The sequence below is a fragment of the Callorhinchus milii genome, unplaced genomic scaffold (genome assembly GCF_018977255.1).
Source record: "Callorhinchus milii isolate IMCB2004 unplaced genomic scaffold, IMCB_Cmil_1.0 Scaffold6, whole genome shotgun sequence".
Lineage (NCBI taxonomy): Eukaryota > Metazoa > Chordata > Chondrichthyes > Chimaeriformes > Callorhinchidae > Callorhinchus > Callorhinchus milii.
In genome coordinates this window covers 17,518,497-17,534,746 of record NW_024704747.1, presented here as the reverse complement: position 1 = coordinate 17,534,746, position 16,250 = coordinate 17,518,497, and the positions used below count along the sequence as shown (strand labels likewise).

At 42.0% G+C, this 16,250-nt stretch overlaps 1 protein-coding gene across 1 annotated transcript in view; it reads right to left on the bottom strand.

Annotated features, from left to right (window-relative positions):
- pard3bb (par-3 family cell polarity regulator beta b) overlaps positions 1–16,250 on the bottom strand; it is a 394,398-nt gene that overhangs the window by 65,633 nt on the left and 312,515 nt on the right. Inside the window, exon 24 of the mRNA XM_042336226.1 lies at positions 11,840–12,124. Coding sequence (XP_042192160.1) covers positions 11,840–12,124 — 285 coding nt within the window. The remainder of the gene's footprint in view (positions 1–11,839; positions 12,125–16,250) is intronic.

Here is a 16,250-nt window from a genome sequence, read left to right as displayed (position 1 = left end):
CAACCACAGGTTCTACCTGCCCAACAAGTTGTGCAATGCATTGCAGTTATGGAATAAAATCCATTAAAAAAATGAACATGAAGAAAATGCTCCTGGAATTGCCCAAAAGGTTAAAAAGGCTTAATAACAAGGTATATCTTAAAGCAGAAGTGCCTGCTTTCTAAGTAATCCACTGTTAGTTAGTGCAGCCTCTCATTTTCTGTTATCGGAGCAAATGTACTCTTAGAAGGTAGCGTGGTTTACTTAAGAACGCGTTGCTAGGCTGCGGGTCACTGGGTGTCTTTGAGGAGCTGAGACGATGGGTTTCGGGGGAGCACTCTATCGCCTTGATGGGAATCAATGAGTGGGTAACTCAGAAGTGCAGAAAGCCACTTCAGGCACAGAAACATTGGTCGGTCCGTAATGCAAGACGAAGAATTACTCTCTCGGTTTCTCTTAAATTAACCATGATAAATCTGTAAAAGGCACTCCAAAAGGAGATGCCCTGAATTTCCTAGTAATTTGTCCACTCACAATCCTGAATGATTAGCAGTACTTATTTAAGTTCACGGCTGATGCATTTCAGAAGTGGCAAGTGATTTCTGGAGACAAGGAAATGCATTAAAGTAGCCCTCTTTCATTATTACCTGAGAGAGACATACACACACATACACACGTCTGATTGTATATTACTGAGCAGAGGTCATGGCTTGAGATTTTCTTACCGTCGATATCAATTTATTTCTGCTCTTCCCCCCGCTCCTAAAAAAAGAACCTATTGGCCAGCTCATCTTTCATCAAGCAGCAAGCTTAAGTGTGGTCTATAAGTGAGGTTGGTGGTGAAGTTGATAACCTCGTAAGAGATTATTGACCTGGGACATGATTCTTGCAACCGAAGGCAAAAATTTCAGGCGGAAAGGCTAGAGTACAGCAAGGTCAGTCTGCCAGAGATCCTACAGCAAGTCAATGTCTGGTATTGTCCCTTTCAGATTTTTAAAAAAAAATTATTTGTGCCGGTGAAGGTGAAAGGTGTTGGTGAAGAGGAATATAAAACTGTTCCTTTTTTTAAAAAAAACATTGAGAAATCTAAGCAGGAAGTATCACTGGTTATCACAAGGGAGGGTCGGATGAAGAAAAATCTTCAGCCCATTTGATCTCATTGTTCCAAAATATCTTTCCTGTCATCTTCCCATTATGTTTCTTAGATGAGACCAGCATTCGGCCTTCCACCACCCTTCCTGATAATCCGTTCTCAGCTGCTGATTACTGTGAAAGAAATCCTTCCTGGTGTCTGACCTGAAGGTGCCCTCGTCTCTGTTCCCTTTTGTCCTGCTGTCTTAGCAAATTTGAGCATTAGCCGCACAGGGAAGTTTTTTCTCCTCCACACCCACAACAGACGAACAGTATCTAAATATATCAATGAGAAATCATCCCACTCCCCACATTAGCCACCTCTAACACTTCTCATGTAGAGTCAAATGTGCCAAACTGTGCTGACGTATAGCTTGATAAATTTGTGCAGGGTCATGTACTACCACTTATCTTTATTTCTAATAGCAACAACATGAAAATGGATTCAAAGAATTTTCAGTCTTAATTATACAAAGAGAAAGCTTACAATTCTTGTTTGATAATTTATTCCCAATGCTCTAATTACAACTGCAAAATGTTATGACTTGGTGAATTACTGCATAAATTAGTTATTTTCTTTCTAAGAGATATTTTTTCCAACCTCCCTCCACCACCCCTAATAATACATGAAGTTTCCAGGCTGTCCTGAACTGCTTTCATTTTATTTTTCAGCTAATCCATTTGCAAAAAGAATGATTTATCTTGAATTCAGCCAGACCTCATCACTCCAAATGATACAAATAATCATGCTTTGATTTTGCATTTATCTTTTCAATAGCTCCTGTAAGAGACCATGAAATAGCATCACAGAGTTCATATCTGAAAGTCAATGCCTGCAAATGTAAAACAAGTCAGTGAAATAAGTCTTCAAACATAATCTCAATGCCTCCCTCCCTCATTGGCTCAGAGAATAAGTGCAAAACATGATGCTGTAATGGCCCTTACAGACCAGGGAGGTGCCAAGATTGACTCCACTTAACTCTTCCTTTTTAGAAAAAATAAGTCTCAGTTCCAATTCACTATCCTCAATTGACTATATGCCAGGATTTCTCTTAATTATTTTTCAAAACAAGGTAGAAAATTGCACTTGTCAAGATTTTTGTATTTTCCACATACAAATGCTCCCTTCAATCACCGATATAATTACTGGAAAGGAAAGCTCAATTTGATGCAATATCGTCTTAAGGTACTTGTTTCCTCATTGAGACCTCCGTCACCCTTCTAGGTTCAAAAGAACATTTGCACCTTCCTTAATAAGCTAATATCTTTTCTCCACTTGAAGGCAGCAACTCAGTGTGGCCTATAGTTCAATGGGCAGTGTGGCCTATAGTTCAATGGCCATTATCTCACTGAAGTAGTCACTTTTCCCATGTGAGTCTGACAGTGAACTGCCTATTCGACCAATGACCCTCCTTTATCGCCAGCCCCAATCCTGTTCACATTTCCAGGAAATAATATTCTCAGCATCCACACAAGTACACTGGTCTAGTATCCAAGAGTGATCACCCTGGCAAGAGTTTCTTCTTCCGAGACCAGTTGCAACATTCCTAACTGCACTGTTGCAGGAAGCAACATTCGAGCAGGGATCAAACCCAAAGCGTAATCTGTACAGTTTAGCAACAGAGCACACCGATAGAGCCACCAGGGAAACCCGATGTGGTCAATTTTAAATCACTTGTTTCAAATTATTTCCTGGAAATGTTCCAGCGTGGAACAGTACAAAGTGGGGATTAGAGGAATTTGAGGAACTACAGAATGAGTCTCAATTCACAACAGTCTCTGTACAAACAAACAGCATCAAAAAGACGGTCTTGTTTTATTCATTTCTCTCCACTTATCATTGATCTCATTAGACTTCACAAGAAATTCTGCGAGGAATACATTTGTTCTTCCCTGCGGTGAAGGACCCACTTCTGACATCCAGAGGCGTGGTTTCTGCTCTAAAATTGACGGCTATTTGAAACTCGGGATGGAATCAAAGAGATAATGATGGAGCTACAGTGTTCAGAGGAGTACTGGATTGTTCAACATATGTTGCAAAACTGCACAACAATAAGCGGAAATAGGAATGGGACAAAGGTACTGAGTGGTGTGCCCTAAGTACCTGTGCCAGGGATACCTCCTATTCCTGGTATACATAAGTGAGTCGGATTCACAGATTGTTAGTTTAAATTGCAGCTGAGACTAAGATGGGGTGTGGTGGGGGAAGAGAAAAAAAAACTATGCACTCAAAGGTAACTATATAAATATACGCTACAACATGCAGAAATAATAGAGTAGACATATATTCTATGAGTGGGACAAGAACTTGATAAGGAAGCCGAAAGAGTCCTAAGGTTATTTTTTGCTGACAATGTCCAAACCTGCAATAAATAAAGCAATCTGGATCCCTTGCTGCATTGCCAAATCAGCTGAGCTCAGATCTTTTGAAATCATGCTCAAGCTGTACAGTGCTTTAGTCGCTGTGACATAAGGCAACGGCTCAGGCTCCAGAAGCAGTAAAAAGAACAAGGAGGATTTTTTTTGGTCAGCCAGGTGTCTGACACTTGCAGAAACCCATCATATCGCTTAAGAGTATCCAAACCAGAATGAGAGTTCTATACATTCCACCACACATGGATAGTCCAGCGTGAAAAAAATACCATGCACATAATACCGAAAACAGTGTAACTAGTGAACTGAGAAAAATATGGGTAGGTATGCAAAGGCAACACCAACAAATTACATTTGTATTGCACCTTTCATGTCGGGAGGATGTCCAAGACAAGACAGGGCCTGGGTTCGGGGTTGTTGAGGGCAATTTTACTACAGATACCAGGAAGTTTTTTTTCACATAGAAGATGTGGAACAAGTCATCAGAAAAAAAAAGCTGGTGGTGCTTGCAATACTGATTTCATTTAAGAAACTGCTTGATTCTTAATGGCGAGATAGCACAGTTGGCATTCCATGATAATAATCCTTGCATTGATATAGTACCTTATCACGTCAGAAGGAAGTCTCAAAGCACTTCACAGAAATTACTGTGAAATGGACTGTGTATTTGTGAGCAAACACAGCAGCATAATTGCGCACAGTAATACCCTACAAACAGCAGTGAAACGAGTGATCAATTATATTTGGGGGACTGTTGGCCAGGACACTGGGAGAAACTCCCTTCTCTTTCAAATAATTCCATGAGATCTTTAACATTCACCTGAACAGGCAGATGGGACCTTGGTTTAATGTCTCATCTGAAGGATGAGATGAAGGGCTTTCTTCATCCAAACCCATCTTGCAATGGATTACAAATTCAGCCGGCTCATACCCTCTTGCTCCCCATAGCTGTTACATTTAGCTGTTGAATACCTACACAACTCCTGCATCTTACCGTATGCAACTGTACTGATGGATTAAATTGACATCAACCATCATGTTAACTAGTTGATTAAGATTTATAGGGATAAGTAGCTAAATGTGAACTGAGAGTGGACCAGCAACAAAGGAGCATGATGCACAACATAGTGTGAGGGTACAAGTTCTTCCTGCCTTAAATTCCTGATGTCAACTGGTCCCCAATATACCACAAACAAAACTAGTGTGAGAAGTAACAGTAAGAAAGCGGTAGCAATGAATGAAACATGAAACACCCTGAGTGCCATTCTCATCTAATTTCCATTATCATGTTTGCCAGCAGCACTGGTAGAGAGAGCGAGAGAGAAAGAAAGCAGGAGGGAGAGAGACAGGAAGAGAGAGAGAGAGAGCTGAAGCACTTCACCTACCAGCTTGCTCTTTATATTGGGAGAGTAGTGTTAGCGTGGAATTCGGGGGAGGTCTTGGGGGTAAGAGGCGAGGAAGGGGAAACAAAAATTACTGAACAAAATGAAAGCTGAGGGAAAAAAAGGCTGCATCAATCATGCATTCAGACAGATCAAATAAATTCTTATTGAATATTAATGTCTTTAATTTGGATTAGTAGCGGCTTGGTGTCAATCACATTGGTGGTGTTTGCTGCATGAAAAAATACCATGCACTTAGTAACAAAAAAAACGGTGCAAATTGCATTAGCTCTGAGAATTGCCACTGTCCTAATTTCATTTGTCTGAATCAGAAACAGACGTCACTGATCTCTGGTGGGCTCTAATATCAAGAAAGCTCTTTTCAAAAATTAAAGCAGATGAATTTATTGTCGCTTAGCTTCCATTTCCTGATTTCCAACTTCTGATTTGTAGAGTTGACAAGAGCAAGACAGGAACAAAGGAAAAGAGGAAGCGCTTAAGGGGCAGAATTGGAAGGGGTTGCAATTCCCTCACTAGATTTTTGACACAGTTATTTAGAAGATCATGCTGGAAATCTGAACCTTTTCATGGCTAAGCACACCATGTGTTGTGGTACTTAGTTATGCAGATCATGAACGTCGCAGGTTTGATCTCTACTCTCTGTTGGTTTAGGGCAGCGATGGATATTATAATTAGGCCCCATGTCCCTGGGCTGAGATGAAGAACAAAAAAAATTACAGACCACAGCTAGAAAGTGCACAAAGAACCATCAAAGTCCTGTAACATATTGGTTAGAGTACTCGCCTCGCAAGCAAGAGGACCCGGGCATGGTGAACCTTTTTGACCCGTAGTCTGTGCCTTCAGCCACCCTCCTACCTTTCTGCCCTCCCTCACCCCGAACCTTGCTGCAGCGTTTCGCCCACAAAATATACAGTCAATTCACTTTATAGTATATTCTGAGAAGTGCTTTGAGACGTCTCAACAATGTGGTAAGGCACTATAACAAATGCAAGGATTATTATTATCATTATCAAAATTTAGAGTACAGAAGAAGGTAATTCGGCCCATCATGTCTGTGCTGGCTCTCTTAAAGAGCAAAGAGAAAGCACAGACGGCTTTCCAGGTGAGGACAAGTTTGGGTTTGGCTGTGAAACACCCTCTACCTTTCGTTGTTGTGAACTGCCACCTACTCTCACAGTTGAAAAATGACCACTTGGGTGAAGGAGTTGGGGGTATGGGCTACAGGCACCTATATAACTGTACTCTTGCATAAGTCAAAGAACAAAATGAAGTAAAAGAAATGCTGGTGCAATGCTCAAGGTGTTAAACCTCTTGTTTCCACCTTAAAATATTTTATGAAAGGTACCAGGCTACAAAGGGTTAAATGTATCCAATTGGTTGATAAATGACCTACCACAGTAGCAGGTAATTGTCCAGATGCTCCATCAGTGTGTCCCAGGGGCTCGGATAAGTTAATTTAGTGAGGCTTAAACCCTTACATTTCCTTTTGTTTTATACTATTGAGGGCTAAAGGCAAGGATCCTTTTGTGCTTTGTCAGCTGGCTGTCTCCCACAAGAGGTGATCCATCTAAAGTGAAGTGGCACCCCCAGCTGCATCCAAATGCTATTACTCAATCAGATTCCAGCACTTGTTGCCATTTCAATCTGTCTCATGACCTGTGGACCAGCATGTGAAGTGTGCCAGCCACAGAGGATCATATGCCACGTCCAAATGCAAAACAGAACAATATACAAAACCCAGAGTGAACAAAGCCCACATGTGTTATTGAGACAAATTGTGAACAGAATGAATGTGAATTTATACTATAGTCCCTCTTAGACTCTCCCACTTTCCTAACAATAGAGGATATCAGGAGGAAGATCTTTGCACCGTTTAGATGATTGAATGATCCAATACTCCCACCCACCAAAATTAATACATTTACGTAAATTAAAACACAGGCTGGGTTATCCTAAATCATTGACCAATACTGGGTTTTTACTGCAGTTGTTCCATTGATGACTACGCTGCCTTCAGAAGCATCGATACAACCTTCGGAGAATATTGTACATTTTGGTGAAGCATTCCATCTTCTGAGCGTCACAGCAGCCCGCAGTGGGATACACAACCCCTTCCCCATTGGACTGCTGATCATCATGCTTTTCTTGCCAGGTTTGACATTGCTGGTCCTTATGGATCTTTCCCAGAGATTGCAAAAGGATCACAGACGTAAATTAAATTAATACCATAGAAAAACTGCCTGCAGTTACATTTGTGCTGCTGCCAATCCTGTGGATTCTGCCCCACAGAGTAGTCAGCAGGACCCTAGCACCAGCAGCCTTGGTTAGATTTCTTGGAGAATGCTGTATTAGAACCAGCAATCAAGTACTCTGTACTAATAAAAATAGTCCTTGCATTTCCCTTTTCATATTGTCAAAACATCACAAAGTGCTTCACTGGATTTACTGTACCGTGCAAGTGACTTAGTGTGTTTGTAGTCAATCGCGGCAGCCAATTTGCACACAGCCATGAAGTGAATGACCAAGTTTATCTGGGAGACTGTTGGCCAGGGCAGCAGGAGAAACTCACTTTTCTTTGAGTGGTGCTATGGGATCTTTGCAATGTGAATGAGATGAGTAATCAAAACCATGAATGGATTTCACTTCGCTTCGATTTGCACTTTATATACTACATCTCACTCAGTTAAACTAAAATGAATTTCAAGAATTTGAAGGTAAAAGTATTGATATGTAAAACCACGTGCAGCAATCCTATGATTCTAGTACAAAACTGCAATGGACCAATTCCGTCCCATTACTTTGAATTCTTATAGAGACTAACTTGCTTTTCGTTCATTCTCATGTAATGGAATTAAAGCAAATCTAATGTCTTCTTATCCATTGTCATTATAAAGAATTCCAGACACTTCCTCACTGCATTGAATTTCTTATCCAGGAATAACACCAAAGTGTTTAAACCTGATCCAAGCATAAAAAGCTGCCTTGTGATTTGTTTTCATTGCTCGGCTCACTGATCACTGCCAGCCCAGCAAAGATGCCTTTCATACACATTTCCTGGAACACCACACAATATCACTTTTCAGGATAACGATCTGGTCCTTTCAAGGGAGAAGACCACACATATTCCTGCAATAAACACATTCTTCCTGTCACATGACACAAAACCGAACGGCAACACTTAGTGGCTGTAGCCCTAATAATGGGAACGATTGGTACAGTAATAACAATGCTGTGGAATGTGCTGTACTACAGTCAAAGTGCTCTGACAACTGGGTGTGAATTACTTGGAATATCTTCTCAGAATTTGGAAAACTAACAGAACAACAACAACAAAATGACATTTATATAGGGACTCTCACGTCGGAAGAACGTCCTTCTTATTTGCCTTTTATGGATTGCATTTATTTAATACATTGCCTGTGGGGGGAAACGGAGCAAAGCCACTGTACCTATCCATAGCCGTGAACATCTCCACAGTGAAAATTGAAAATGTAAGTCAACCCCAGCCGTTATTCTATCCTTGATAAGTAAACATGAAACAAAAAAAGGCATTTGGCCAATCAACCCCACTTCTTCCACAAGCAGAAACTACTTCACTGGCTGTTTGTGGGACATGGCTGTACGCAAATTGCTACCACATTGGCCTAAAAAATAGAGTCACTGCACTTTACAGTTTATCCTGAGACATTTTGAGGCATCCTCCCGACCTGAAAGGTGCTGCATCAAATGTAAGGATTATTATTACTACCCTACCACAGACCTAATTCCAGATCTGGTGGAACACTCACTGAATGCCAAAGGTTATTCGTGCAAACTCACAGAATATTCATCGAGCCCCACAGGTCACTTAATTTAGATTTAGTTAAGACACAAATCATTACGTAAACATACATCTAAATATTAAAAAAAATCTGATTAAGATGTCCACAGAGAACCCAATGCTACTTAGTCCTGGTCTAAGCCCAACATTTCTTCGCAAATGAGTTATGGATTTATCAGGATACAATTTTTTCTACCCCTTGTAGCTCAAGTCAGCTTGTGAAAACAAACAGAGCCAGATCAAAGGTCACAACACTCCTACAGATTCTTAGGTGTGGAAAGTGTCATGTGGGTGATGAAATGTACTGAGCTGTCAAATAGCTATACTGGTAGGGTCAACATCAATCCTGGAGATTTGTGCCACACCAATGCTTCGCTGCTCAAGTCCTGCATGCTTGGAAGTAAGGAGAAGTGAAGTGACAGTCAAAATGAGAAAAAGTAATGCTTGAGTGACCTCAGATTCAGATCAGGCAATGCCAAGATCAGAATGACCAGGATCTACAGGGGGAAGGAGGGCAGAGAAAGAAGTAGCAAATGAACACTGAACCAGAACAGAAGTTTCAAAGTCAGCATTTTAAGCCTCGATATCAAGTAGAGTGAGCAATAAGAAGAACTTGTGACAACAAATAATAATAATAATAATCCTTGCATTTGATATAGCGCTTTTCATGTCGGGAGGATGTCCCAAAGGATGTTCCAAAAATGTTGCTGTATTTCCATTGCAAAAGTTCTGGAAAAAGGTGCCAGCCTTCTTTTGGCAGCAAAATGTAGAGAAGTGATCTTTCTCTCCAGCCACCCCCCACCCACCATGCCAGTCAACAGCACTTCCCCAAATAGCTGGGTATTGCCTCATACAGGAGGCAATTCTGTTTCGCAGCATGACTTGTGACTTTGGAACAATTACGTGCATTTGTGAAGTGCATCTGTTGGGGAATTCAATTCCATCTCAAGTGGCTATGCAGTGCCCTGCAATACAGACTGGACCTACATGCAAAACCAGCCATTGAGCTTTACAATTGGGCTGCAGGGATCCAAGTCTAAAATGGCAATCCACATTTATACAATACCTTTCATTCATGTCAGGAGGACATCTCAAAGCATTTCACACAGCTGAATGCGAGCCTGAACCTGGAGAAACTGGCGTGGGGGGGGGGGAAGTTGGCCAAAAGCACAATCCAATTTATAAGTTCCTGCAGATAAGTTAGTTTTCTATCACCTCAGTAACATCATCCGCAGACATGGAGTTAACTTCCACATGTATGCGGATGACACCCAACTCTACCTTTCCTCCTCTACTCTCAACTCCACGACCACCGATGTCCTGACAGCTGCCTGTCCAACATCGAGTCCTGGACGAGAGACAACTTTCTTCAGCTCAACGTGCGAAAAACCGAGGCCCTCCTGATTGGCTCACGTCAGCGCCTCCGCACCTCAGGCGCTGACACCATCAGCATCCAAGGCTGCACTCTCCACCTCTCAAAGCCAGTCAGGAACCTCTGCGTTTTGTTCGACCCTGAGCTGTCCTTTCTCCCTCACATCCGCACCACAACTGGCACCGCCTTCCATCACCTTCGGAACATCGCCAGACTACGGCATTACCTCACCCCTCACGCTGCTGAAACCCTGGTTCACGCCTTTGTCACCTCAAGGCTGGACTATGGGAACTCTCTCCTCGCCGGCCTTCCCGCCACCTCCCTCCACAAGCTGCAGGTCATTCAGAACTCTGCAGCTCGTGTACTGTCCCGCACCAGGCTTCGGGACCACATCACTCCCACCCTCGCTCGCCTCCACTGGCTCCCCATCCCCCAGAGGATTGATTTCAAGATCCTCATCCTCACCTACAAGGCCATTCACGGCCTTGCTCCCTCCTACCTCTCCAACCTACTATCCCCCTACCTACCTGCCCGTACCCTCCGTTCCTCCGGCTCTGGTCTGCTCCACGTCCCCCGCCCCAACCGCCCTACTATCGGTGGTCGGGCCTTCAGCCTCTCAGCCCCCAGGCTCTGGAACTCCATCCCCCAGTGCCTTCGCCTTGCTTCCTCCCTTTCCTCCTTCAAGGCCGGTCTCAAAACCTTTCTCTTTGACCGTGCCTTCAGCTCCCCTCTCGACTCTCTTCCCCCTCCTCGCTCCCTCCCTCCCCTCCCCTCACCCTGACCATTTCCCCCCTGCTCGGGTCATGACCCAACTGTGCAGCGCCTTGGGACGTCCTCCTGACGTGAAAGGCGCTTTATAAATGGAATCTTGTTGTTGTTGTTGTTGTTGTAATATGGAGCTTCAGCCCTCTTTGCCTTTTCCTCTCTGCTATTGAAGATAGTGACTTGTACTTCTATAGCTACTAACTGACCAATTGTAATTTTTCAACCGATATCTGCATAGGGAATATTGATCGATTCCACCACAGACACATCACAGCAAAGCACTGATTCTGTCCTCGCCTGACGTTTACATGTGGGCATGCTAAAGAGTGCATAGGGTTAAATAATAAGAACCATGCCTTATTTTTCCTATTTCCTGGCACCAGTGATGCTGCTAACCAGTGCTGAATCAGCTAGCTCAACACAAGCCACGACCACTAGGAGATGACAGGTAGAAAAACGTAAAGGGTAGAAAGATTGAAATATACATAAAAAAAGTTCAATCACAACTCTTTGTAATAGGTAGATTTTTGAAAGCTCTTCTGGCAATGAGACTACTTTGTAATTACACACAACACCTCGGCCTTACTTTCACCTGTAACATCTAATAATAATAATAATCCTTGCATTTGATATAGCACTTTTCACGTCTTCCAGACATCTCAAAGCGCTTCACAGAATACACTGTAAAGTGAATCGACTGTAAATTTTGTGGGTGAAACGCGGCAGCCAATTGCGCACAGCAGTGTCCCACAAATAGTCATGGATTGAGTAACCAAATTATTATTATTTTTCTTTCTTGAGGGATTATTATCAGGTGTGTGGAATAAGGAAACTTGCCCAAGGTTTCACCCTGCTGGAATTGAACCCAGGTCTCTCACTTACCAGGCAAGTGCTCTAACCACTGAGCTACAGGACTCCAGGGTAAGTGGATTGTGAAGGTGAACAGATTTAAAGAATAAGTAACCTGGCGACGTCAAGGGGAAATGTCCACATTACCTGTCAGGAGGTGGAAGCCGCTGCTTGTTAACCTTGGCATAAAGTCCTTCCAGGTTCTCCTGTTCTATGGCCAAGTCCCGAGGCAGGTTTATTGTATTCAGCTGTGGGGAAGGAGGCTGGAAGCTGGCGGCTGGTGGAGGCGGTTCCCGGAAGTGGTTGACCCTGGCGTAGTTGGGGTCCATGTCATCGTCTTCAATGTTAGGGATGGAGAGGCTCGGGACTGCTTGTTGCTCTGACCGTTCCCTCGCCTGCCTCTCCCGCAATTCCTGGTGTTTGGCTTCAATCCTAGAAGACAGGGCAACATTTCAGCAATAATGAAAATAAAAATAAAGCTTACATTTGGTTTTACCTTTCATGTCAGACGGATGTCCCGAAGTGCTTCACAGGGTAAACTCTGTGTTTTGTGGGCGAACATGTAGTACAGTTTTAAAATATAAACACAGAATCATAGAATTTGAAAAGAGCTGTCCAAATCAATCCCACTCCCCCGCTCTCTCCCCATAGCCCTGCAAACTTGTCCTCCCCAAATAATTATCTACTTCTCTCTTAAAAGTTGTTATCAAATCGGCTTCCACCACCCTTTCAGGCAATGCATTCCAGATCCAAACAACTCACTGTGTGAAAAAATTTCTCCTCACCTCCCCTCTGTTTCTTTTAACAACTATTTTAAATCTGTGCCCTCAGGTTGCCGACCCACCCACTAGTGGAAATAGTTTCTTCTTGTTCACCCTATCGAATCCCCTCATAATTTTGAAAACTTCTATTAAGTCTCCTCTTAACCTTCTGTGCTCCAAAGAGAATAATCCCAGCTTCTCTAGCCTCTCCTGATAACTGAAGTCCCTCATTCCTGGTACCATCCTGGTAAATCTCCATTGCACCCTCTCGAATGCCTTAATATCCTTCCTAAACTGTGGTGCCCAAAACTGAACACAGTACTCTAGGTGAGGCCTAACCAATGTGTTATAAAGGTCCATCATAAGTTCCTGACTTTTGTATTCTATACCCCTATTTATAAAGCCTAGTAACCTATATGGTTTTTTAACAGCTTTATCTACCTGTCTTGCCACCTTCAAAGATTTACTTTTATGAAACACCAGGTCGCTCTGTTCCTTCACCCCCTTTAAGATCCTACCATCTAACTTATATCGCCTCTCCTCATTCTTCCTCCCAAAATGCATCACTTTGCATTTCTCCGCATTAAACTTCATCTGCCACGCGTCTGCCCATTTTACCAGTCTGTCTATGTCTATCCAGTACAGAAAATATTAAAGATTCACAGTGACAGCCTCAAAGCTCACTGGCAGGTCACTTGCTGCTCACCGAGGCTTCAATGGACTGGAACAGAAAAGTCATGTTAAAAGCAAATCAAACATTCTTTTGAGGAAGTCTCAATCTCAAAGCTGCAAATTGACATAAAATGTAATACGAAGTGTGAAATAAAGGATTATGGATTATTTTATGCAGGGCAACAGCACCCAATCTTATTCAATGTTCAACCCTACACAATGCACTGCTAGTTTGAAATTTACTGAGTATTTTGAAATGTTTTTACAATGATAATCCTTCCACTCGACATAGCACCTTTTACATCTGGTGGATGTCTCAAAGTACTTCATAGGATTCACTGTAAGTTGTAATGACTGTATTTTTCCATTCACGTTCCAAACAGAACATATGAATAGGATTCAATTAACAGAATTACTGTTTGCTTACCGTAACAGTTGCCCTCAAACATTTATTTCTCCAAAATGCTAAAAAAACTGTGCTCAAACCTGTATTATCTACAGCCTGTGATTTGCAATCGAATAAAACATTTTGAGCACCCACCTCGGATCTGCCCTATGGGTTTCACATGTTGAGTGGCATTTGGTGCCAAGTCTAATTAAACTTCACATTGACAGTAAAGCAATATAAATGAGTCCCCAAACTTGTCAGAAACTATAAATGTTGATGTTTACCTAATCTCTGTGATCGAAAACACATAGAAATAATAATGCATGAAAAATAGGACCAGAGACAAAAGTTCATTGTACGCAAGCTAAAAGGAATGACTTTGGAATCGCCACTCATCACCAGGTAGACACATTACAATTATATATTAGAATACCTTCCCTTTCTTGGTACGGTCATCTGTTAATGATTACTTTTACACCAACTGCAGACTACAATAGCTTTTGGGTAGTCCTTTTTTAAAAAAAATTCTTTAGCCTGAGTAGAGGATGTGCAGTCTAACGTAAAGCACATGTGAACAGATAAACAAACACGTACGCACACACACACATACGCACACACGGAAACACCAGACTTAATTTCAAAACCTTTGTTGACCACTTCCATTTATATTTTTAGAAAAAATGTAGGAAGGGTCAAGTGAATGATAATGCAAAAGAAAACAGCTTTTCCATTTAAAAAGCAGCTTGATGTTGTGACGGGAGTCAGTTGGGTGGGTATTCTGGAGGGATGGGATCAGATGGGCTGAAGGGCCTTCTTCATTCGAACCAACCTTGTGATCTTTTCATTCACTCCTTTTCCAGTCATTTTAATTGGAGTCCTGTAGCTCAGTGGTTAGAGCACTTGCCTTGCAAGCTAGACACCTGGTTTCAATTCCAGGCAGGGCGAAACCTTGGGTAAGTTTCCTTACTCCACACGCCTAATAATAATCCCTCCAAAACAAAACAATAATAAATTGGTAATTTTCTATCCATGACTGTTTGGAGGCACTGCTGTGCGCAATTGCCCACATATATACGGCCAATTCACTTTACTGTATATTCTGTCAAATGCAAGGATTATTATTAGAATTATTATTATTAGGATTATTATCTTGTGAAATGTGATCAGGAGCTTGAACAACATGGAAATTTAAATGCTACCAGTTGCATTGGTGCACGAGAACCTTGATAACCCAATCTTCCAATTATCGACCAATGTTGGGAAAGTGGAGAGATCCGCTTGGTCACAATCTCGCCTGCCTTTAGTCATTCAGTGCCCAGCGCAACCTCCTCCATCTGCCCTCTCAACTATCTGTTTGGGTTGGGGAAAGGAATGTCCCTTTCCACTGTGACGGATAAATGAGGTTCCACTTTTACAGATGTACAAAAGCAAGATGGCAACTTTCTAGAGGAAGAAACTCAACAGTTCACAAATTCATATTTGGAAAACATTTGTAAGTTGACAAAAGCATAAATGCCTTTCATCAGCAACCACTATTCAACTTTTTACACCTTCTGTTTCCAGCCCTATTTCTGGCATCCAGATTTTTTCTAGTAATTTGATTCACGTGGGACTGGGAGAAAAATTAATAGAGAAAAAACAAGCAAACTAAATATGGACGGGTGAACAAAAGGCAAAATGCAGCAGATGCTGGAAATCTGAAAAAAAAACAGAAGTCACTGGGAAAACTCAGCAGGTCAGGTAGCATCTATGGAGAGAGGAAAGTGAGTTAACGCTTCAGGTCAATGACCTTTCGTCAGAACTGGCAAAAGATCATTGACCTGAAACATTAACTCACTTTCCTCTCTCTATAGATGCTGCCTGAACTGCTGAGTGTTCCCAGCGACTTCTGTAAATATAGACAGGTAACTGATCAATGCAAGTTTGCTACCAAAGGACATTATCGTGAGACAAAGACAACAGCAGCTTGTATTTATATAGCGCCGCTTCATATGAGGTGATATCTCGGAGTGCTTCACATTTAAAGAACAGGAGGTATCACAACATCAAATTTGCTATTACATTACAAATGTCCCACATCTTGAAGGAGAACAAAAAAAACACAGAAAAGTCTCACAGCTTAAGGACAAAAACAAGCTACTTTGAGATGTTAGTAATAAAATGCGGTCAGAATTTGACAGCAGTTTCCTAAATGCCTTCTGGTATTCAAATAAAACAATGGGATTCCCCACGACCACTGATTTTGCAGACTTTATAATGCATTATATGTTAAAGGAAAAACAAATTTGACTTGTAGCACAGTTTTGAAGTGGAAGGAAAATAGAATCTTTTGAGTTCCCACTACAAAGAATGAAGAAATGTGGTCTGCTGCAGTTTACAGTGGCACCATTTTCCTTTCCGCTGCATATTCAAATGAAGTGCCAATGACTAAGGCACTGCTCAATCTAATTCAAGCACCTTCCCAGACACTGGCTACTGGCTACACAAATTAGGAGTTTAATTGTTCTCACACGTCACTGAATCATGTGCATAAACTCTGAGCAGATTTCCTTATGATCACATCACTGTTGTGTGAAAAAGGATTTAGTGCAGGGTCGAGCTGACTAACAGTTTACGTTTACCTCTATGTGTTGAAATATCTGCACAAAGCTGCTATCTTTGCAAAGTATTTGGAGTACTTGCACTGGGTCACTGTGAAGTGCTAGCTTGTTCTCAGTTGGGGTGTGAGATTGAATGT